At 38.4% G+C, this 23,514-nt stretch overlaps 1 protein-coding gene across 5 annotated transcripts in view; it reads left to right on the top strand.

The window, feature by feature from the left end:
- suco (SUN domain containing ossification factor) overlaps positions 1–23,514 on the top strand; it is an 84,152-nt gene that overhangs the window by 45,169 nt on the left and 15,469 nt on the right. For 3 of the 5 annotated variants that reach the window (XM_068037805.1, XM_068037801.1, XM_068037803.1), the window contains exons 9-18: positions 14–81; positions 287–394; positions 713–818; positions 3,218–3,238; positions 5,121–5,176; positions 6,118–6,209; positions 10,922–10,987; positions 14,984–15,064; positions 16,087–16,180; positions 17,771–19,039. In XM_068037805.1, coding sequence (XP_067893906.1) covers positions 14–81; positions 287–394; positions 713–818; positions 3,218–3,238; positions 5,121–5,176; positions 6,118–6,209; positions 10,922–10,987; positions 14,984–15,064; positions 16,087–16,180; positions 17,771–19,039 — 1,961 coding nt within the window. The remainder of the gene's footprint in view (positions 1–13; positions 82–286; positions 395–712; positions 819–3,217; positions 3,239–5,120; positions 5,177–6,117; positions 6,210–10,921; positions 10,988–14,983; positions 15,065–16,086; positions 16,181–17,770; positions 19,040–23,514) is intronic. The other 2 variants (XM_068037804.1, XM_068037802.1) reach the window with 2 other exon arrangements.

A 23,514-nucleotide genomic window follows, 5' to 3' on the forward strand; every position in this document is an offset into this window, starting at 1 on the left:
TTTTGCCTTGCAGAGCAATTCAGCAATTCTAATGGAAAATATGGACTTGTACATGTTAAACCCATGCAGTGCCAAGATTTGGTAAGTTTTCAATCCTGACTTATGGAAGGTAACACTGTGTTCAGACTCGCTAATTTGTGAAAATATTATATGCTTCCAAATTAGATAAATCAGGCGTTCACTTATGTTCTGACATTTGACATGGGCTTTGCGCAGTTCAAGAACAAAAGGTTGGCTTCTAGTGTTTTTTTAAGCTTTTTACACCTGAATATGACCTTCTTCATAGGTTTGTGATAGAGCTATGTGAACCAATCCAAGTCAGACAGCTTGACATTGCAAACTTCGAGTTGTTTTCCTCTACACCAAAAGACTTTCTAGTTTCCATCAGTGACAGGTATGTTTTATTTTAAGTTTGACAAATGGTTTGTATATCTTTTGCAATATAAAATTCAGTGTAAATGCAGCTGTTGACTACAAAGATAATGTATATCTATATCTTGGGGTGGGTAAAATTCAACTTCAGTGTCCATTATAAACCTGGTACATAACCGGTGGCTGATCTGCTACCGCCCATTTTGCATCTCCACTGAAGTTGAATTTTACCCCCAAACTGCGCCCCCCCAATTTTTAAATGTGGTTGATTTAATATTTTAAATAGTTTTCTAAAATTAGTTACTCCTAACTTTTTTGTCTCACCGCTATGTTTGTGCAGGTATCCTACCAATAAATGGGTTAAACTAGGCACCTTTCATGCTCTTGATGAGAGAACTGTGCAAAGCTTTCCTTTGGATGAACAAATGTATGCCAAGTATGTCAAGGTAAAAACTGGATTTGTCAAAATGGAAGGGGAAAATGTAAATAGCACTTAATAGTGCTTGAAAGTTTGCTCTGACTTAAATCATTATAATTAATTTGGTAGTAAATATTTTGTTTTTGAGTTTCTAACAGTACCTACCAGATGTGCAAATGGTATCCATTGTCAAGTTGTGCTGTAATGCTACTCAAACTGGAAAGTGCAATGTATAATCCTGAATATTGTACACCAAGATTTGACTTAAATGGTTGGGTTTACTGCCATATCAAGCTCCATTCTTCCAATGTTTTGTTTGCCTTTTTGTCAATTGGTAACTTCAGTTTCGTTATCAGGTTTTTATTCACCGTAACATTTGATCCACATTGCTTTGCTCAAAACCTTTTTAAGATTGGTTTCAATTGTTTCAGTTGCAGAACTTCAGTGCTAAATGCTCCATTATCAATCATGATGATATCCTGCTTAATCCTTTAGTGCTCTGTACATCCTACACCCTATCTGGTTAACAGTGCCTGTCAGCATCTGTCTGAGTGACTTGTGCACTCATTTTGAAGAATATAAAACGTTGATATTACATATCCTTGTTTCATAAGGTTGCTGTGTTCCGTGGACTGAAAATGGTTTAAACCATTCTTGCTGAACCTAATTTTGTTCATTTTGTGGTTTTTCTTTAATTTTCAGAGAAGGGTTACTTTACTACTACCAGCTCTATTGCTTCACTTTTAAGGTGTCTATGGTATTCTTCATAAGCTGATTTTTACATTGGCCTTTCAAGAATGGATTATGCTACCAGTTTCTGGCATGGTGTACAAATCTTGTGCACCCAGAAGAAACCAATGCAAATGTACTAGCAACTGATTTTGGCTGAATCTAGGATAATTGGTTCTAAAAACAAAAAGGAATCTTAGCATCTGGTCTTGGGACATCTAACAAGTTTACATTGCAGTTGCTGCTGGGTACTTGAAACCTGTGTGTTGGGAACTGGCGGTATGAGCTTCCATCTTAAAGGGCAGTGTAAAAGTTTATATTTCATTCTACTTCTCAGAACTGTTCACTCGATATTGTCTTTCTCAGTCACTTACATTAATGCCTAAAGACTTAAGTTATTCAAGTTACTTCAAAATTAATAGGCTGGAGTTTAGAGCCATAAATCCTAGACTGTGTTGGAGAGATTTGTAGACATTAGGCAATTCACAGATCTGAAACCTGCCAGTGAAGCTTGATCGTGCTTGCTAAATTTAATCTATAATCTCAAGGGCTTGAAATTTTATAAATTGAAAATTTTCAATGGAAGCTATTGTCTGGAGGCTGTTGAAGCCATCTTTCAGTGCTCAATGACATTTAAAAGTACGTTTTGAACTGCAAACATTCCACCAGAGGGAGCTCTACAGCAACACATCACCTTAATTTCAAGAAAAACATTAAAATTTAACAGAGCAGTATTTAATCCACTTAATCAAACGATAGCAATTTTCCTCAACATGAAACATTACTGTAATATAACAAAACTACCCACAAAATTTAAAACTTTACATATAGAGGCAAGTAGGTTTGTAATTAATGGCTTGATTGAAGATTCTTGTATGGTGGTTGCTTCATCAGTTTATTCGCTATTCCACATTCATATTTTGTAAAGCCAAGCTCAGTTTGCCATCAAAAATCCAATCATGAATCAATTAATTTTTTTATTGCGCGCTCTGGAGTGCAGACTTCACTGAGCATTTATGATGGCCTTTGCTTAACCAAAAGATGTACTTCTATAGAGTCAATTAGTTTTTGCTTGCTTCCTTTCTCCTCCATGTAAAATGAAGCACTCCAGTACCATACACTTATTTCCCGGTCAGCTCAGCAAGGCTCCCTCGATGAAAGAACAGGAGGTTTGAGTCTTTGGTGATTTTTGGACTTGTGATTCACTGGTTTGGAGTGTCTGTTGCAGATTTGTTGTCTAAAGAATTATCTTTAAATGTGAAGACCATTATATGACTGAATGCTAATACTTTCAGGCACTATGCTATAGCTTAATAAATAGCTGGAGATCTTTTGAAATTACTGAAATGTAGTGCTGATGTAAAATAAATGGATATTAGTATAATGCACGATATACAAGACTGGAAATATCCTGTAAGGCCTTCAAAAATTAGCAAAATTATGGTTTCATCAAAATTATTCCACAAAACTGGTTGTAAATTTTTCAGTAATTTCATTTTTTTTAGATTTCTAAATATCTGGATACAGATTTTGCCACTGATATTTATTTCGGGTAATTCTTTAGAGCATGACACTTGGAAGAAGTTTTTACATTGGAAAAAATTAAGAAATGTACTGCGAGAGCTTGTCGCATGTAGTGATCTATCTTGACTGTTGCTACGCTTACTGACATCTTTTTCTCCCTTTCTCTTGCTTCAGATGTTCATCAAATACATAAAGGTTAGCATTATTAGAAGTTAAACATGGACTGGGAATCTCCTTTTCGGAGGCATTGCAAGCATGCATGAAGTCCAGCATTGCATGTCCTTATTAATAAAATCACCATGCATTGGCAAAACAAACTTGCTCAAATAAATGTCTTTTTTAATCCCAACACTACTGCTAGTGGTGAATTTTGGATTTTTGTGCTGTTTGTCACTGAATATTAATTTATTGTCATGAAGTTTGGTGAAAATCTAATCTTTCAATGAATTAGGTAAGCTCCCAGTCATAGTGAAGCCTGTAAGTTACCACTAATGGTCCCTATGCTGTGACTGGAGCTTTAGTGAAAAGCATTATGCTTGGTGCGTGAAGTATTCATTTGTGTTTAAACAACTAATAAATTGCAGTGATACTTGATGTTTCCAGCATTGTCATGATGTGGAAGTTAATGCAGTTTATTTCCCTGTGGAAATTTCTGTGCAATCTACCAAAACCCAAGTTTCAAATTTGAAAAAAAAAAATCTATCTATGGTTTCACTTTAGTGTACAATTGAAGACTATCCATTTAAAAATAAAAACTCCAGGCATCATTGTTAGGCAGCAGCTGTTTGATGCAATGACTTGCTGGACCTGCATTAAAAATGAGTGAAAATGAACACTGTCACTCCTGATTTGACAATTTATCAATGTGTACACCAGTAAAAAGCTGTATTGTCACACACAGCTGGTTAATTTTAAAACTTTAAAAAGTGAAGGTTATTTTGCCCACTGTTAATACATTCTTAACAGAAAACTATATTACTAGCTCGTGTTTTTAAGTACCAAGTATGTCTAAATACTGGAGTCTGGTTTCAGTACCTATGGGATTTTCATCAAACGTGCGTCCCTTTATGGTCATCAGCTTTCAAGTTCCTTTTAAAAAGAAAGCTATGCTGAGAACCAGTAAGGTACCTGTTTACACTTTGCTAACATTCAGGGACAATATTTCAACCATATAACTTCAATGTTTGTGTTCCTCTTGCCAAGTTATGTTTTAGTAAGCTTGTTTTTGAAAGGAACCACATACGGACATTTTTCACAAATGCTAATTTCTTGAGCATGTTTAATTATATGAGCCATTTGATAAATGATTTCATCCGGCTACATTTCCTTTAAAAAGGATCAGGTGACATCTCTCCATTTTTGAAATGCTGTGCAAAATAAAACCTGAATCATGCTCTGCTCCCATGAATTGTTTGCAATTGTGATCTGATTTCTGATGTGTACAAAGTTTTCAGTGATCTTTAATTGGTTGAAAGTCATTTTAGTACCATGGATAAATCATAGTCCTAATCACATCAAATCATTGAATAAATACTTGCACATTAAACCCAAGTCTTACAGCTTCCAATGAGTTGATTTTGATCTCTTGAGTGTTTCATATTTTTGTTGCATTTAAATGTAATGAATGTTTGTGATTGGTAGCAAATGTCTTTGTGGCTCATAGGATATTTGAGTTTCTAAACTTCCCTCCATTCATAAGCAGTTGTGGATTTCATTTGTTGCTTGACTTCATAGGTAAAAATGTTAATGTCTATTTTGAGTAAGAACTTACAGTTTTATTAAATTATACTTAGGAGATGCTTTTTTCACATTAAACTAGAGAATTCCTTTAAGCACACTTATTACATTGCAAGTTGTAAGACTGGTTAATTACAAATGTTACCTCCTACAATTTTTTCCATAAACTTGTTTTGCACAAGTACTTGAAATGTAACATGGTAAATTTTTACAATATGTACTTTCTGTTTATATATCTGAATTGTTTTATGAATGATTTCCAAAATTACTTTCACCCACATTTTTTGCCCAACTTGTAGTTGATTTGGCTTATGTTAATTCAGTATTTGCTATTTTGTAGGTGGAATTGGTATCTCACTTTGGGTCAGAACACTTTTGTCCTCTTAGCCTCATAAGGTAAGACTGTAGTTGAGATTTACTGACTGTATAAACCAGTGTCAATTTAAAACTAAGTTAAAGGTCACATTTCCAACCAGTGTCTTACCTGAAGACCACTCCCTGGAATGTTATAACAGTTGACTAAGGGTTAGCATCTGATTTCGCTTTCATTGTTGGCAGTTGCCAAATGGAAGGCAGGCACTTGCAATGGAAAGTGGATAGCTTCAGGAAGAACAAAAAAGCTTGACCAAAATGCAGTATTTTTATTTTCCTAGAATTGGCATGATAACCTTTTTGTTTGGTAAAATGTAACAATGTATAAAGTGTTTAGCTTGCAGTAAAATCAAAACAAAATATGCCAGATTTGTTGAGTTGTTCAAACTGTCGGCTTGAAAGGAGGAACTAAGCTGCTTTTCAATGAATAGATTGACCAATGTATGACTGCCTCTTAGCTGTCAATTATTTTTCAATAAGTGAAAATCCGCGGCCCGCCCCCCCAAAAAAATCAAGCTGGCTGATTTGGAACAGAATTTGTTGCTTGTTACCTAAAGCATATTGTTGAAAGCTTACTTGGAAGTCAAGACTAGGATAGGTACATTTGAACGGTGGGAAATTGACACCCATGAGGATCATTGAAGATGCAAAAGCCAAAAGAATTGCAGTAGAAAAAGGCTAAAAATGTAGCAACGAACAATTGCTTGCTTTAAATTTAAAAAAAAAAAAAAAATCCCTATTTGTGTGTGTTCACTTGCTTTATGGAAGTTGGGTTAACCCTGCTTTTCTGCAGCATTTTCTTGCTTCCCTTGCATGTGAAGGAAAGAAAGAGCAAGAGAAAACAGTACCAACTAGCAGGTCAATAATAGAGCCCCAATTGTACTGATCAATGCATTTTAGAAGCAGATGAGGGTGGCTTATTGATGTCTAATCTTTTTGCCAAAAAAATGGATTTTTTTGTGCAGGGTGTTTGGTACCAGCATGGTGGAGGAATATGAAGAGATTGCTGAATCGCAGTACAATACAGAACGCCTAGAATACCTTGATGAAGATTATGGTACTGGTTTTTAAATATTTTTTATCTCCATAGTGACTTGCTGTTGACTATCTGCAGTAGGGAAGTTTCAAAAGAAAACAGTTCATTGTTCCGTGACGACTGCCAATGCAACGTCATGATTTTATTAGTCAATAGTTTTTGCAGGCTGAAATTGCATTATGCCTGCTCCATAGTCTCGAGCCATTCCATTGCTATGAAGTTCTTTACCTACTGATCTGGTCACGGACCTCTAAAATTTATCATTTCAATTCGCCTGCCATGCCTGCTAAGTGTAATGTGAGCTTGAGTGCATTGGCCGCTGGTAGTATTGTACTGAGAATTTGTAAGTTAGGTATGTATGAAATGTTTAGAGCCTCACAATCATACAAGACAGATGGTTGTAATTGCGACTGTTCAAAATTATTTGATGCGCTTTGACGCTGAACTGGAAAATACTTGTAGGTGCTTGTTCAATTCCACCTGGAGACATTTCTTAACATTGGGAAATTAATTCTTCAATGTGGAAAAGTTGAGAAAGAGCGCAAGAATTACATAGCGCTACATTACATGGGATAAACAGCACAGAAACGGGCCATATGGCCCAACTAGTCTATGCAGGCATTTATACTCCACATTGTCGCCTCCCATTCTATCTAGCTTGTCTCAACGTTTCAGCATATTTTTAAGTTCCTTTTTTTTTATATTCCAGTTTTCTTTTGAAAGTATCTAAGCTATTTCTAGCATCCAGGGATGAATTCACCACAATTATCTTCTGTAGCTTTCTATATGCCTCTATAAAATTGCTTTCAATTTTGTAGTCTTTGTCTAATTAGATGTATTCATTGAATGATTTTATAGCAGTAGATGATTCGGATTTTTTGTGGCTGATTTGATAACTTGCTGTGTTTTTCAGATCCTATTTAACAATATACTTTTCAAGTTCTACTTAATTAAAACTTTCAAGCCCAGCAGCAAGAGATCTTCATTTGAAGAAATCAATCTAGAATTATTGAAAATAGAACCATTTTTTGGGAATGGGATGGGAAGTGCCAGGATAGAATACTTCATGTGACATACCCATTGTAATTAAAATAAGAATGTCTGTCTGTGTTCCATTCCTACCCTATGTTTCTATTTTCAATTAGACCTTTTTAATCCGTTACCCTCTGCCACCTCCCCTAACGAAGATTTGCCAATTTTTGGTTAATTGGATACAACAGTAAGTGAAGACACAAGGTTGGAAAGGGTGAATTTGTCATTTGTTCTATTTTTGGTTAGACTTTGGCCACAAAGGCAAAGCTACAGATCTTGGGTTCCTTTCCCAAACTCAGCTACAGGCCATGTGCATTAGAACATAAAAACATAAGAAATAGGAGCAGGAGTAGGCCATTCAGCCCCTCAGGCCTGCCTCACCATTCAATAAGATCATGGCTGACCTGTCCCAGATTTCAACTCCTCTTTAGTGTCAGCTCCTGAGCTCCCTGATATTTCAAAAATCTGTCCACCTCCTCTTTAAATACTTGCAGTGATCTAGTCTCCACAACTCTCTGGGGTAGAGAATTCCAGACATTCACAATCCTCTGAGAGCAGAAATTCCTATGCATCTCAGTTTTAAATGAATGTTCCCTTCTGTAACTATGTCCCCTAGTTTGAGATTCCTCCACTTGTGGAAACAACATTAGACAGGAGGTTAAAGTGCACAGTAAAATCTTAGTGATCTTGGTTTCGTGTATGATAGTATCAATGTACTGTCACAATGGAATAATGTGGCAGTTAGACAACAATTTCAGCGGTGCAGGGAAGTGGCCAGGGGATACCTGCCTGCAACACGTTCACAAGATGGGACGCGAAACTGGAAGGAGATGATTTATGCCGCTTTTACTCACCACCTAGTGGTTGCTTCCAAGTGATCAAGATACTCTCGATTGCATTTTTTGAGTGCTGTGGCAGGAAAAATAGAGAATTTCTTATTTATAAACAAACTATTTCACAACCCATGACTATACACTTCTATTTGCAAACCCCATCTGATGTAAGATACAATCAAAATGGCTTGGCAGCAGTTCTTCCCACTGATGTTTCTTGGCAACTGGTTTAATACAACTGTTTCCATTGCCCTTGCCCTCGTTCCTTCACCATCCACTTTTTAAAATAAAAAATTTCTAGTGTCAGCTGTGGCTACAGTGTACCCCTTTTCCATCATAAATCTAGGGATTAAAATAGATGGTTTCTTGCCACTAATAGATATTAATAGAAATTTACCTATGATGGGTAAAGATTTTTTAAATATATAAAGAGAACTTAATTTAAGATGGTCATTAAGTTTTATCATTCACTGAACACTCGCCCGACAGAATAGGTCAATCCATGATTAACTATCATAGACATTAGCAGCTTGATTCATGTTTGATTTCAGCCAACAGTTATCGAACGTTATTTCATTCAATTTAAAGAATAAACTTGCATTTATATATGTTTTCGGAACTGCGCCCCGCCCCAGCCCCTCGCGCAAAGTCCTTCATGCACAATTGTGTCAGTTGTGATGTAGGGTTGAGCAAATATGAAGAATATCTCTCTTTCCAGATTTGCACGCAGCTAGATTGCACAAACCACGAGGGATGAATATAGTCTGGAGCGCTGAGAGGTCTCCCTCTTTTGTTTTCCTTGTAGTACTATGGAATCTATTGTTGCATCCATCTGACAGTAGATGGGGCATAAGTTTAATGTCTCAGGTGAAAGACAACACCTCCAACAGTACAGTACTGATGGAGTGCTGCTGTAAAGTGAGAATGCTACCAGTGAGCCAAGAATTATGCAATTTAGTTAAGATGCAAATTAGCAATAACTGAAGTCACGTGACATTTGAATTTTAATTCTACAACTACAGCCCTAAGGACCCATGTAGGTTGGGAAGTCCCATCTACCTTAAACTGTCGAGTCTTGGTTGCTAAGGTGACCATTTTTGTTTTTCTGTTGTCACAGGACAGAATTAAATGATTAACCATTTGTCATAGTGAAAGAAATGTGTGTACAAGAGTTAGTGCTCATTGATTTTTCTAAGCAGGTTTAAGTTGATCTTTCAGAAAAGAGGGCAAATGGCTATGGAAAGCAAGAGATTCTTCTTTGCTTTTCCCTTGCAATTGTGATCTCTAGGTTAATATATTGCACCTTGTTCTTCCAAAGCCACACCTGTATATAAGCTTTTAGTGTTACAAAGCTTCATATATTTAAAAAAAAAAGGATTTTAATCTGGATTGTCTACTTCCTTGAATGCATTGTTTTATGTTGCTTAAAATATTACACGTCCAGTCGACTTTTCATTATGATGTGTGAAAGCAAAACAAATACTTCTAGAAATGTAATTTTCTTCTCTTGCATCTGCTCCCCACCGCCATTTTTAAACAATATTTTGTATGGTGAGGCATAGTTGCTGTTGTACTCCGTCAAACCACCTTTTCAAACTTCCTTAAATTAAAGATCCAGGTAGGGTGAGGGTGGAAAGTTTGGAGAAGGGCTTTCAAAGAATGATTACCAAGTGGCGAGTGCGAATGTATATCTTTAATCAAAATTCCAGCTCTTCAAAGCAACCTTTCAAAAATAAAAATGCAATGTGTGTGCCTAACAATTTCCTGCTTGAGTTCTTGGTCACTATAGACATACTGGGACAATAATCAGTTCCCTTTTAGATGCTGAGCTAAATACCAATTATGATTTAAACAGTGGACTCAAAGTCCCTCAAAGAAATAGTTGACATTGTATGAAGGCTGTTCTTTGGGCAGCTAAAATTGCTGTGTAAATGATGCTCTTTTCTCCTTCAAGCCAAGTCTTGCACGCAAACTCCAATAAGTAGGATGGTGGATTGAAGTTTAAATTCAAGGAATGTTGGCATCAAGAAGGACATGTATAATTAAGTTAGATCCAACTACATAACATATCCGGTTTAGGTTTTGGTGCTTAGAGAGTTTGGAGACATCCCATTACCTTCAATACCTATTTAATTCTAATAATTAGGGATTATATATTCATTTTAAAAAAAAAACCTAGAACTTAATTTACAGTGGCACCAAGTGCAAGTGTGACGAGATCTGATGAAAGATCATTGACTGAAACGTTAACTCTGTTTCTCTCTCCACAGATGCTACCTGACCAGCTGAGTATTTCCAGCATTTTCTGTTTGTTCCAGATTGCCACCATCCACAGTGTTTTGCTTTTGTCTGACAGAGGAGCCCATTAGGATTTTACCCAATTAGGCTGCAGCAACCACCCATGCACTGCCTGTTATTTTGAGAGGCTGATGATCCCACTACCTGGGAAATTGTAGAAGGCAGCGGTTTAAGTAATGTGATGTCACTGCTTACTGATGGTGTTTTGATAAGAAAGGGAAATGAGCTATTCAGACAGTAGTTTGATCTTGATTCAGATAAAGACCTGCAGCTTTCTTTTTATTTCCTGTTTGTGCTTGGTTTTTGGCAGTAAATGGTTGCACTGTTTTCCAGAGATTTGGAATTGTCTGGACTCATGAAAAGTAAAACTACCATAAGCATTTGTTTCTAAAAGCGCAGAATGGCTTTATATATGTACTGCATTATTTCTACTGTGTGGAGATCTTGATTGAAAATCCTGAGCATTTATGACAGCTGCTTTATTCGACCAGAAGCTTATGCACTCAATGCTATCTAATGTTTGCATGAAGCTGTTGTGAAAATGTTTGTATTGTCATTGCTATCAAACAGATTACCCACTGGATTATGGTACTCGAGAAGAAAAATCATCAAAAAATCTACTGGGTTCAGCCACAAGTGAGTTTTTGATAAATTTTTAATTCCCCATTTTGACCTGTCACAGTAAAGGGTGAATTTTAAAAATTTTGACTGCAAATATGTAGCCTTCAAATGAGGTTTTGGAAAATCCTCTTCCCTTGACCTCCACCTTCCACCCTGACCCCTGACATTAAAAGTTCCTTCCTCCTTCTGTCCTCTCACTACTTAAATTATCATTTTGCTCAGTCTTACAGCTTGTATGTTTACTGAGTTATATGATTGGAAGCTGAGTGGCGAATATAATGTCTGGCCAGTTCATGGTTCCCATTTGCTATTCCAGAACTTTGTAATTTTCTGGTGAGTGTAGAAAAATTTGTACTCATATGGCAAGTGGAGTGATGGGGGGGATGGTGGTTTTGGAGAGCATCAGCCTCATCTGGTTAATCCATTCCATCCAACTGGACTTGCCAGTTGGATCAAAATATGGTGTGTGGCCAGCTCTGTATAGTAGGATCTAACTAGAGAATGTCTGTCTGAATGCTCTCAGGAGTTTAATATTGCATCGCAAGCACCTTTTTTTTTAAAAAAAAGGTTTTGTTTTCAGTTATTAAATTTATTGGCCTGCTAGGAGAAATTATATTGCGAAGCTATTAATATACATGTATTTGTTACATCGAGCTTAACCACTACATCAGTTATCAGACGATTTTATAAATACTGGAAGTTGTTGTACACTGGATTCCTTGGAAAGTGAATGTTTGGAGCTATTCAAATGTCTAATTGACAAATCTGTAGGAGCTGAAGCGTTGCTTCAATAATGCAATGTTGCCTTTTGGATTTTAACCAAATTTAGCAGATAGCAGTTCTGGTTTTTAAAATTTATAACTGATAACATGTTCAAACTCTTGAATGCTTGGAAGGCAAGTCTGAGTATGTATATATTAATACTTTATATAGGGAAAAAAACTGAGTTTTTTAATTTTAACCAACTTGTGAAGCCTGGGTAAAAGATTCATTCCTTTTGTGGTTCATGGACTGCATTGGTCAAAAGTGCATCAAAGGTTTACTCAACATTGTAGTGTTGTCTTGCATTTTAAATAAACAGCTGGAGACCTGGTTTATGCACTTTTCAAAAGTTTTTTTTAATTGTCCTAACCATAAAATTAGTCACAATTGTTTTCTGATTGTGTACATATCACTTGAAATTTCTACCAAACTTACTAAGGACAATTTCATCAGATATTGATTTCTTGAATACCAGATAAACTGGATGCTACTTGAATGTACTTCTGATCCCATAATCCACAAGAGTATTTGTTATCTGTATCAGAAGTTGAATTTCATATCATGGATTCAAAATATGAATAATATCACATCTACACTCTATTGCTGTCAGTAATTGTTTGGCTCAGCAAGTTTTATCTTGAGTGGTTGAACGCTACCGACCAGAAAAATCTCAATTTTGAAGCCCTGGTTTTGTGAGTTAGCTGATGCCAGCTGGGACTGTGTTAAGGATGTTGGAATTGGCCAGAGCACCCCTGATTTAGAAGTAGAAATTAACCATGGTTCCTACAGCTGATGACTATCCCTGTCAAAAGTGTGGATTAGATGAGAACAGTACCTGAATTGTCTGTGATGCTCCCTATTGTCACAGCACATTGGTGTTCTCCGTTCTAAACTTGGGTAAGGTAGCAGCTTGATCCATGCCTGTGGAACTGGAGCTCAACAAACATGCAACATCTTTGGCAGAGGAGGGGAGCAAATCGGTAAGAAAATGGGGTGGGGCAACTTTTTCCCAAACAAAATCATAACTGGTCCCACCGGCTCAGAAAATATTTTGTAGCTTTATCACTCATTTTTGTTGCTTAACAGCATTGCTGGCGTAACTGCTCAACTTAATTGTGTAAGGTGAACTGTAAATGTTTCAGTTCCCATTTTTTTGAAATCAGTAGCTTAGCTCTCCTGTCAAAATCTCCTTTTGGTTTTTTTATGTTGCATGGTCTGTAGCTGAAACATCAGCATTCTGTTTGAACAATCATGAAAGCTAATGACTAGTGACAATAGCACCGATGATGACAGTGATGAGAGCTGACGGAGTTAATCAGTTGAAGTGTTGCACCATGTGCCAATGCCCTGTGGGATGGTGATTAGAGCATATGCAACTACATTACAAATATGAAAATGGTCATTGTGTGACGCATTCCTGAGAAATAAAGCCTTTTATTGTGTGTTGAACATGTGCATTCAGTACATGAGTGCACATTTCATGATTTTAAATGGTAGATGTTCCCTATGGCATAAACTCTTGCAGGCTTTAACCAAACCCTAGTAGCTTGGCTTTACTTTTGGATACCAAATTTATTTCTAAAGTCAGCTGCCTATTTTCTGATTCTGCATGTAGTTGTGAACTTGCCCTACCAAAATTTTACTTAAAAACTGATGTCAAAAATGCCCTCATTGCCATTGAGGAAGATTTTGCAGGTTTAAAAAAAAAAGTAGTCCCAAGGAAGAATTATATTAAAGCATACATTTATTTGTGCCGAAGGTACTTTTTTAAAAAAAAAAATAAAAATTGCATCCCTTAATGCTATGGTACTTGCGCATTTGCTCCTTGCCCCAGGCATTTTGATCTGAATGCTTTCCTCACTCTGCTGTGAACACATTTTATGCAAGGCCTTGTGCAAAAATGAAATATAGATAAAACAGCATTGTTTCTCATTTAAAGCGGCCAGATTGTTGCATGTTGCAATAAATTTAACTGGGGTTTTAGAATGATTTACTAAACTTTGTTAAATATAATGTTTGCTACTTCTGTTTTTAAATAATTTCTCAATTGAGATTAAGTCAGTTGTTAAAATGTAGATGTCCTATTAGCAGTGAGTACACTTGTTATGAACAGCTGTTTTTAGAGAAGCAAAAGAGTTTATTCCAGAGATTAAATGGCCTTTGATTTAGTCTTGTTTCATGATTGTCTCACCTAATTGATTGTAATCATTGTCAGCTGTCCATTTGTGATAAATACTTTGCTCTCAAACAACTAGTTCTTTGTGATGCAATGAAATTACCATTTGCTTTAAAGTCAGTTGTGAAATACTTTGTTAGAACTAATTTCAAGGTTTAATCTGTATAGAATTGTTTTTGTTGCATTTCCACTTCACTTTGCTTACAAAATTGAAGGAAAATCTTCAATTGTGCACCTCCTAATATTTTGAGTAGTTATAAACACAACGGGCTGGATTTGTTCCCAGCCCAACATCTGGTTCTGTCGCAAGGGGAGGGGGGGGGGAGGTGGGTGCGCAGAGCGTGGAGAATCAGAGCGGCAGTGCCTGCCACAGAACCTGACACTGATTGCCAGGGGTGGGATAGGCCGATGTCTGTCTTCCTGCCTAAAGGCCTACTGACAGCCAATTAAGGGCCTCTTCCTGCCACTGCTGGAGTCTTGTCAGTGGTGGAGGGGTGGGGGCCTCCGCCATGCAGGAAGGGTGCCTTGGAAACAAGGCACTCCCTGGAACCACTGTAAGCTTTTCTTTTTCCCCCCACCCCCCCCCCCCTTCCAGACCGGCTCTGTCGACTGGGTTCAAGGCCTCTGCAGTATCGGCAGTGGTCACTGCTTATGGTGGAGCTGCCGGGCCTGTGATTAGCAAGCAGCTCTTGGGGGCAGGAACCCCATCCCTATTAAGTGTTGAAAGGGATGGGGATCCTGCCTCCTTATACTTTGACCCCAAAAGACCAGAGGATCGCTCCAGGGATCAAAAGAAAATGCAGAGGCGAGCTTCCTCCTGTCTTTTTGGCCCAATGCCAGGAGCCCACCTCCTGTATAAAATCCTGCCCACCAAAGGTATATTGCTTTAAAGTTATAAATGTTATGAAGGACTCGTTCTTTTTATGCCCTTTGGTCACCAGTTGTACATCCACATAAAACTACTTTTTTCATTCTACTATATGTGAAATCTGATGCTAAAGATTCAAATTTTAGCAACCTGCCGAGTGAACCTTTCTCAAACAGGCCTCCTTTTCAATATTGTTTCCTTACAGATGCTATTCTGAATATGGTAAACATAGCTGCCAATATGCTTGGGGCCAAGAAAGAAGCTGAGGAAATGTCTCAAACAGAAGGTAACCTGACTTTTTTCAAATACATATATTTTCAAGGGTGTTCCTTTTTAATTGTGCTTCTAATTGCTAAATCCTGATATGTTTGTGCCTTGCAAGTATTTGAATGTCAGTACTTCCTTGGATTACAACTCAGGTTATTTATTTTCCCAAGTTTTTTTTAAATTGCAAACTCAAAATACAATGGCGGCGGTCAAAAAGAATGCATCCTATATCGATCTGTCGCTGTTTTAAGGTGTAAAATGGTCTGTCTTTATAGGTGAAGTAGTGACCCAAACAGCCAACATCTCTGACATTAGACTTCATGCCTCTCTTCACATCCCTTTCTATCTAATGATAGATGGAAGCTCCCAAGACCAACAGGATTTGGTTTATTCTGCTTGCTCACTGTCGAACTAAAATTTTAGTTTCCTGAATTCCTAAAATTGACACTCCATTTCCATCCTGACATAAAATATGCCCGTATCAGGTATTAGGGGAGTTTAAAGAAATACACATTTATTTAGTGATTTTCATGTTTGTCACAAGGTGATTCACACCCAATGCATTACTTTGAAGCGTAGGCACTGTTTTATTTGTGGGGAGATGCAGCAGCCAGTTTGTTTCTGGCGAAGTCCTACAAACAATAGAGGTAAACTGCTAAACTGTTGTGGTTTTGCTGGAAAGATGAATCTTGGTTCAGACACCTGAACACTTTTTTTTTCTTCAGATCATATCTTCGGTCTTTTATGTCCACTTGAATGGGCAGACAGGACCTGATTTTACTGGATGAAAAATAGCACCTCTTGCATTACAGCCTTCCCTCGGTACTGCACTGAAAAGTCAGTCTGGTTTATGTATTCAAGTTCTGGAGTGGGATTTGAATCCACCGTCTCTTCACTCAAATTTGCCACTGAGCCAAACAAATTTTTCGTGTCAGAATCTGTCTTGAATAATAAACTTTGTGAAGATGAATGCACTGCCTAGATTATTGCATTGCAATAATTTTCTGCATTTTTAAAAATTGGAATGCTTATATTTTTCAGTCAATGGAAGTATTAGATCTGAGAATGAAACTTCAAAATTGGATATTCCTATTCCTGTGCTAGGTCCTAGCCCTACCTCTTCATTAATGCCAGAGTGAGTAGTAATGAGCATTTTAAACACCATAAAATAGTTGTTCCAAATTAGTACTGGGTTAAATTTGATCCTTGTGGGGCTTGTTCTTCATTACTTGGAGCATTTAGTGTAACATTGCATAAAATTGTTTAATTTGTTTGAAATTGGAGATGGTCGAGTAAGTAAGCATTGGCTTTGAAGCAGTAGTTATTAATGGATGTAGATGAAACAAATATCAACTTAAATTACAACGCTAATACTGGATTTGATAACTTGAAGGGAGTGTCATATCATCAAAAGGGAAGTTACTAACTTCTTTGCAAATTAAATTTTGATTTGAACTACAGTTTATAAAGCAGATGAGTAACCATGAAAATGGGGATTTTGAGAGCATATGAAAAGAGCAATTTTGAAAAGTTTACTTGTGGCGCAAATTCCAGTTACAGGGAGAGGTGGTTGTGAAAGAGAAGCAAAAACCAATCTTCAAACAGTCATGTCTGTTTAAGTTTTTTTCAAATTTACTTGGATCAAACTTGGCAAGTTTAGTGCAACCTTGTCATATGAATTGGGTTTAAATTGTCAAAAGTGAAGGAATGTGAAGAATGAAATTGGGACATGCTGGCAATGCCCATGTATTGTGGCATTGCTATAAAGTTGATTAGATCAGGATTCTTATAGAATGGTACATTGCACTAGACCATTCGGCCCATTCTGCCTGTGCTGGCTCTTCGAAAGAGCAAGCCAATTAGTCCCACCCTCTCCCTCTCTCGCTCTTCCCCACCCCCCACCCCCCCCATAACCCTGCACATTTCCCTCTAAGTGTTATCCACTGCCGTCAGGAAGCTATTACTGAATCTACTCCCATCACCCTTTCGGCCATGCATTCCAGATCACTATAACGTACTCACTTTTTTTGAAAAAATTCCTCAACTCTGGTTCTTTTGCCAATTACCTTTTAAAACTGTGTCCTCTGACTACTGACCCTTCTGCCACTGGAAGTTGTTTCTCCTTATTAAGTTCATCTGTAAATTTATGTAAACTGTGCATAACATATTTTAAGGCCATTACTGAGGATGGCACATCCGTCAAGTCAAACCTCTCATACTTGAAGCCTAAATTTATTACTTTAAATTAATACAAATTTTACATTACTTTCAAAAAAGCTGAGTCAATGATTTGTTCTGCCCCTGCACTATTAACCTGAAACAAATATTCTTTGTCTTGATTTTAAGTATGCAGATCTCTCTTTTTTTTTCTACAGTAGACTTTTGGAAGATTGGGTAGTATGTTGGGTTAGAGTATTTTTTCATCTTGGACTGGTGAGACAGAAGTTACAACTTTGCTAACCACAAGGATAGCACATTAAATGCCTAAGTTGACCGTCCCTCTTACAAAGGCCCCAGGGATGGATGACGTGGCAAATATACACTTGACACTGATGCTCTGTGGGGCATCATACTGAGGTTGGGGGTTAAGCCGTATTTATTTAGTCTGCACGTGGACCACAATACCTAATGGTCCTTGATTGTTACTAGGTGCTAAGAAAAGTTCTTTTTTGTAATAGTTAATGAATTATGTGAATCGTGATTGACACTCTGTCTGCATCTTTAGGCCGGACTTGGTGGTTGTTCGTTCTGTAACTGCGGAAGATGGTGAACCAGCGCAAGCGCTTTCTGATTCAAATGCTCACAAGGAAAACCTAATTGTGCAGCTGGTACAAGATGACGATGAGGAACTAGTGAATCGGCAGTCCACTGTCACACTTCTGAAACCTGAAGATGACAACTATGATGATGATAAGGGCGCTTGGTATGAAGCTGAAGCACAGATGTACTGCAGTGAGCTGCCTACTATTTCTTGTATTTCTAGTTTCTCGGAGTACATTTATAAACTTTGCTCCCTTATTGCGGCCCTCCAACGGCAGCGCAGCGTAACGCTCATGGGTCAAGAAAAAGTTGAACCAGTTCCTGACATTCACCAGCTTCTAACTGGGCAGGAGGAAACTGTTCTGGTAAATGAAACTGAAGAGATGAAAGAGGATGAATTTGACAGTCTGTCGGCTGAAAAGGTGTCTAAAATTACCGGTGAAAGTCAGTCCAGTACTAATTTGTCAGAGAATTTAATTAATCGGACTGACTCTATTGAGTTGGAACCCAGCCATCCTCCACCTGCTTCTCATTCTCCTGAAGTTAGTACATCTGATGCAAAGTATGATGTGAAATGTACTGCCATTGTTCAAAGTTCTGATGATGATGTCACTGACTCATTAGCTGATCAGGTCCATCTCCAACCAAAGCTTACTGTTCCCATCCTGGATCAAGATACAGAAACTAAACTGGAGACCACACAAAAGGAAACAGCTGAAGGTCCAGAGGAAACTTTGTTAATATTAGAAACTGAAGCTGCTAACGAGACAAGCATGGGTATTTTATTAAATGGATCTGTGAACGAAAACCCAGATACTGCTCAAATACCGATAACGCCTACAGTGCCCATACAGACAGCTGATAGTAGTATAGACGAGCATCTAGTGACTGAGATTCAGAATGAAACTGCTGGAGGGAAAGGGACCTTGGTAGAAACTGAAGTATCTTTGCTGCCTTCAGATATGCCTGTCTCATCAACGGTAGAGACAAAAGATGAAGATCCAGCTACAGAAGATATCCTCCTGTCTGTCCCATCCACGAATGGGCTAAATAGAACAGTTAGCGATTTCTATGCAGAATTACACAATGTTACTGACTTGGGATATACTAATGGGAATCAAGTCCATGGATCCAACCAAAAGGAATCTGTATTCATGCGACTCAACAACCGTATTAAGGCGTTAGAAATGAACATGTCCCTGAGTAGCCGATATCTAGAAGAACTGAGTCAACGGTGTGTACAATAGCCTGGAATGGTCTTTGCACCTTTTAAAACATTTAACTTTTTTGTTCAGGAAATGATGAGTGCCAGAATTAGTTTTATTAATTCCTACGTTTTGAATGCTTTTTATTTTTTTTTTAGAAGAAACAAATTACAACTTCAGTGAAATCTGTTCTTTTGCAATGCTGCTGGCCAGTCAGCAAAGTGCAGGAGAAGAGCTTTCTAATGGATTTCTTCTGGTGCAGTTCTCCACTGGCTTAACAGTGTGATTAAAGCAGATTCAGCTCAAAACCTCAAAATGGGCTCTTGGGGCTGTTACTGTGATTTGTAATATAATCCATTCCCTGTGATGCACACCAGTTGAGATCCGTTCCAGTATTTCCAGTCAAACAAGTGAAGAAGTGATATGATATAACTGAACTCGAGAGGGGGTTAGGGGAGGTAATGAAGCAGAGGAGGGGGGCAGGGAGAGTAAAGGATGAAGAGCGAGGACAGAGCAGGAAGATGGTGGAGGCAAGAGTAACTAATTAACACTTTTTGCTTTTTCAGTCCAAGGGTTTCCTCTTTCTTGCCTTGATAAGTATGTGTTTCCACTCATTTTTGTCTTTGACAATTTGTCACTTTTGGTGTTCATTTGTCTGTCACATTTTTCATCTCCTGTCTTGTCACAGGTTGATCTTTGCTTGTTGGGGAGTGGGAGCACCTATGACTATAAACCCTTTGCAGTGAAAGGGCTGTGTGGTTGCTTTTGGCTGTGATGGGGTGAATTTTCAGCCATATCTGCTTTGGGCGTGATTTGTGGAGGGAGGAGGTAAAGTGAGAGGTTTCTGTTGACTGGGGGGGAAAGAAAGGTGTCTTTGGCTAATGTTGATTGGGTAAATAGGCTAAAAGGTATGGGGATAAATGAACATTGGGAAACATTTGAAGAAACAATTCAAAATGTTCAAAAAAATTCATCTGGGGAATTTAAGGATAGTATTAAATTAAAAGAAGAGGCTTATAATGTTGCAAAGGATAGTAGTGAGCCTGAGGATTGGGAGTGTTTGAGACCAGAAAAGGGTCACCAAACAGTTGATATAGGAAAATAATAGAATTGGAATAAACTAGCCAGAATATAAAAACCGATTGTAAGAGCTTATATAAAAAGGAAAGTAGCTAAAGTAAATGGTCCTTTTTAGAGGCAGAAATTAGAGAAATTATCATGGGGAACAAGGAAATGGCACAGAAGTTGAACAAATATTTTGTCTGCCTTCACAGTAGAAGGCACAAAGTAGATACTAGAAATAGAGGGGAACTAAGGGGCTAATAGTGAGGAACTTAAGATAATTAATATCAGCAGAGAAAAAGTATTAGAAAAACCTAAGGGACTAAAAGCCAAAAAAGTGTCTTAAAGGAGGAAAGCAAGGTTGAGAGGTGTAGGGTGTGTATTCCAGGGCTTGGGACCTGGCAACTGAAGGTGTGGCCGCCAAAGGTGGAGCGATTAAAACCGGGAAGCACATGAGGGCAGAATTAGAGGAGCGCAGATATCTTGGAGGGTCATGGGGCTGGAGGAGATTAGAGATAGGGAAGGGCAAGGCCATGGAGGGATTTGAAAAGGAGGATGAGAATTTTAAATCAAGACGTTGCGTGATGTGGAGCCAATTTCTGTCAGCTGGCACAGGAATCATTGGAAAAAGGACTTGGTGCAAGTTAAGACAGGGGCAGCAGCAGAGTTTTGGATGACTTCAAGTTTATGGAAAGTAGAATGTGGGAGACCAGCCAGGAGTGCATTGGAATAGTCGAGGTAACTAAGACATGAATGAGGGTTTCAGCAGCAGATGAGCTGTGGTGGGGGCGAAGTTTGGCCATGTTAGAGGTGGAAATAGTGGTCTTAGTGATGGCACAAATGTGAGCTTGGAAGCTCATTTCAGGGTTAAATGTAACACCAAGACTGCGAGCAGACTGGCTTAATCTCAGACTGTTGCTAGGGAGAGGATTGGAGCCAGTAGCTAGGGAATGGATTTTTGAGCTGGGACTGAAAACAATGGCAGAGAGTAATGTATCGGAGTTTGCTGATACAAAGCTAAGTGGGAATGTAAGCTGTGAGGAGGACACTGGCAACAAAAAGATACAGATGGGTTAAGTTAGTGGGTAGCAAGGTAGCAGTATAATGTGGGGAAGTGTTGCGTTATTCACTTTGAGAATGGTTAAGCAAAATAATTTTTTAAAAGGCGTAAAACCTCCCAATGTTGATCAGAGAGACTTGGGAGTACTTGTACAAGGGACACAAAGTTAGCATGTAGGTACAGCAAGCAATTAGGAAGGCAAGGGAATTTGAGTACAAGAATAAGGAAGTCTTGCTACAACTGTACAGGGCTTCGGTGAGATTGCACCTGGAGTACTCGCTGCAGTTTGTCTCCATGTTTAAGGAAGGGTATGCATGCGTTGGAGGCAGTACAGCGAAGCTTCATTAATTGGTTCCTGGGATGAGAGGGTTGTCCTGTGATGAGTGGCTGAGTAAATTGGGCCTATACTCTTGAGTTTAGAAGAATGAGAGATAATCTCATTGAAACATGCAAGGTCCAGGGACTTGACCAGGTAGATACTGAAAGGTGGTTTTCCCCAGCTGGAGAAACTAGAACATGGCACAGTCTTAGGATATGGGGACAATCATAAAGGACTTGGATGAGGAAAAATTACTTCAATCAAAGGGTTGTGAATCTTTGGAATTCTCTACCCTAGAGGGTTGTGAATGCTCCATCGTTGAATATGTTTAAGGCTGAAATAGACAGATTTTTGCTCTGAGAATGAAGGGATATGGGGATCGGGTGGCAGTGAAGTTGAGGCAAATGATCAGCCACGATCATATTGAATGGTGGAACTGGATGGTCTATGCCTGGTCCTATTTCTTGGTTCCTTATGGCAGTCTCTGCTCTGTGGGTGTCCTTGTCTGTCCAGTGGGGCTGGGGTAACGTAGGCCAATTTTTATTTGGAGCTGATTATCCTTTTGTTATCCTAAATTCTCTGTGGTCTCGGAGAAAAGTGTTTGGTGTCTTCCTTGTGGTGGTGTAGATTCCCATATCCCTTTATTCTCTTTCAGTCATGGCATGATGCTGTCCTGTGTGACCAGGATTGCATCTTTCTGATCTCTGCTAAGTTGTGGGTTTCTAGGTTGGCAGATAAGCTTTGATTTTTGAACGTTGGGGAGTGTCAGCAGCAGCTTGCACAATGCAGTTGAGGGCCTGGTGTGTTTTCCATTACTGACGTCCTTCAGTATGAGACTACCTTTGATCAATGGTGGTTTATTATTGATGTTGACCAAACTATGCGCTGGATGAACACTGACAATTTACGCTTACTGAGTAGGTCATGGGGGAGGAGGAACCTTGATAACATGCTCAACAAATCTTGAGGCTTTTTAAAATTATCTGTGCCTATTCGTGAGATTGGAATCTCCTGGTGAGCTTTTAAAAGATATTCATTTTTCTTGTTTCCTAACCATTTGACTTCAATTTCTATTTGTCAAACTTTTCTTGATGGAGTTTACATTTATGAAGTTCCATTTCATTACACTGCACTAATTGTTGCTTTTGCTCACTTGGGATTGGTAGTGCAATTTTATTTGAGAAAGGAATGCTTTACACAAAGGATTCAGTAGGGTGGCTGCTACTTAATATTAGATGTGGTAGTTCCATTGCAATCAGTTACTCAGTATGTTCAAGTGCAGTACCTTTTGGATTCTTGAGAGCATTTGCCATTTTTAATACATAATGGATATTGTCAGTTTGCTCTCTCAATGAATAACATCTTTGGTTGAATATATCATAGTGGAGTTTGCAAGGTCTCCCTGTGTCTGCGTGGGTTTTCTCCGGGTGCTCCGGTTTCCTCCCACAAGCCAAAAGACTTGCAGGTTGATAGGTAAATTGGCCATTATAAATTGCCCCTAGTATAGGTAGGTGGTAGGGAAATCTCGGGACAGGTGGGGATGTCTGGTAGGAATATGGGATTAGTGTAGGATTAGTATAAATGGGTGGTTGATGGTTGGCACAGACTCGGTGGGCCGAAGGGCCTGTTTCAGTGCTGTATCTCTAAACTAAACTATGCAGCCAAGGATTGAACAATGAGGAAATTTAGCTATCAAATCTACTCCTTCAAAAAAAGTGCATTCTTCTACACTCTACACCATTCATTTAGTCTCATTGGGGAAGGTTCTACAGAAGTATTCCCAAAGCAATTGAAAAAAACTGTATTCATTTGTTGCCATTATTCAGTCTTGGTCTGCTGCCTGCCACAGACAGCACAGTGGGGGGCCATGTGCATTATTGGATCTTTTCAATCTATATCTATAGAACTTCTGACCTTATACCCAAGCAGATACTTACTTATTTATCAGTTATTTTATGCAGAATAAACTCCATTTCCTGGTAGTTTGCTGCAAGTATCCATTACCCTTGGCAGGGAAGAACAACTCCTGATCTATGTTAAAGGTTATTTGTTTGTTTATTTTG

This window comes from Heterodontus francisci, chromosome 8, assembly GCF_036365525.1.
Source record: "Heterodontus francisci isolate sHetFra1 chromosome 8, sHetFra1.hap1, whole genome shotgun sequence".
Classification (NCBI taxonomy): domain Eukaryota; kingdom Metazoa; phylum Chordata; class Chondrichthyes; order Heterodontiformes; family Heterodontidae; genus Heterodontus; species Heterodontus francisci.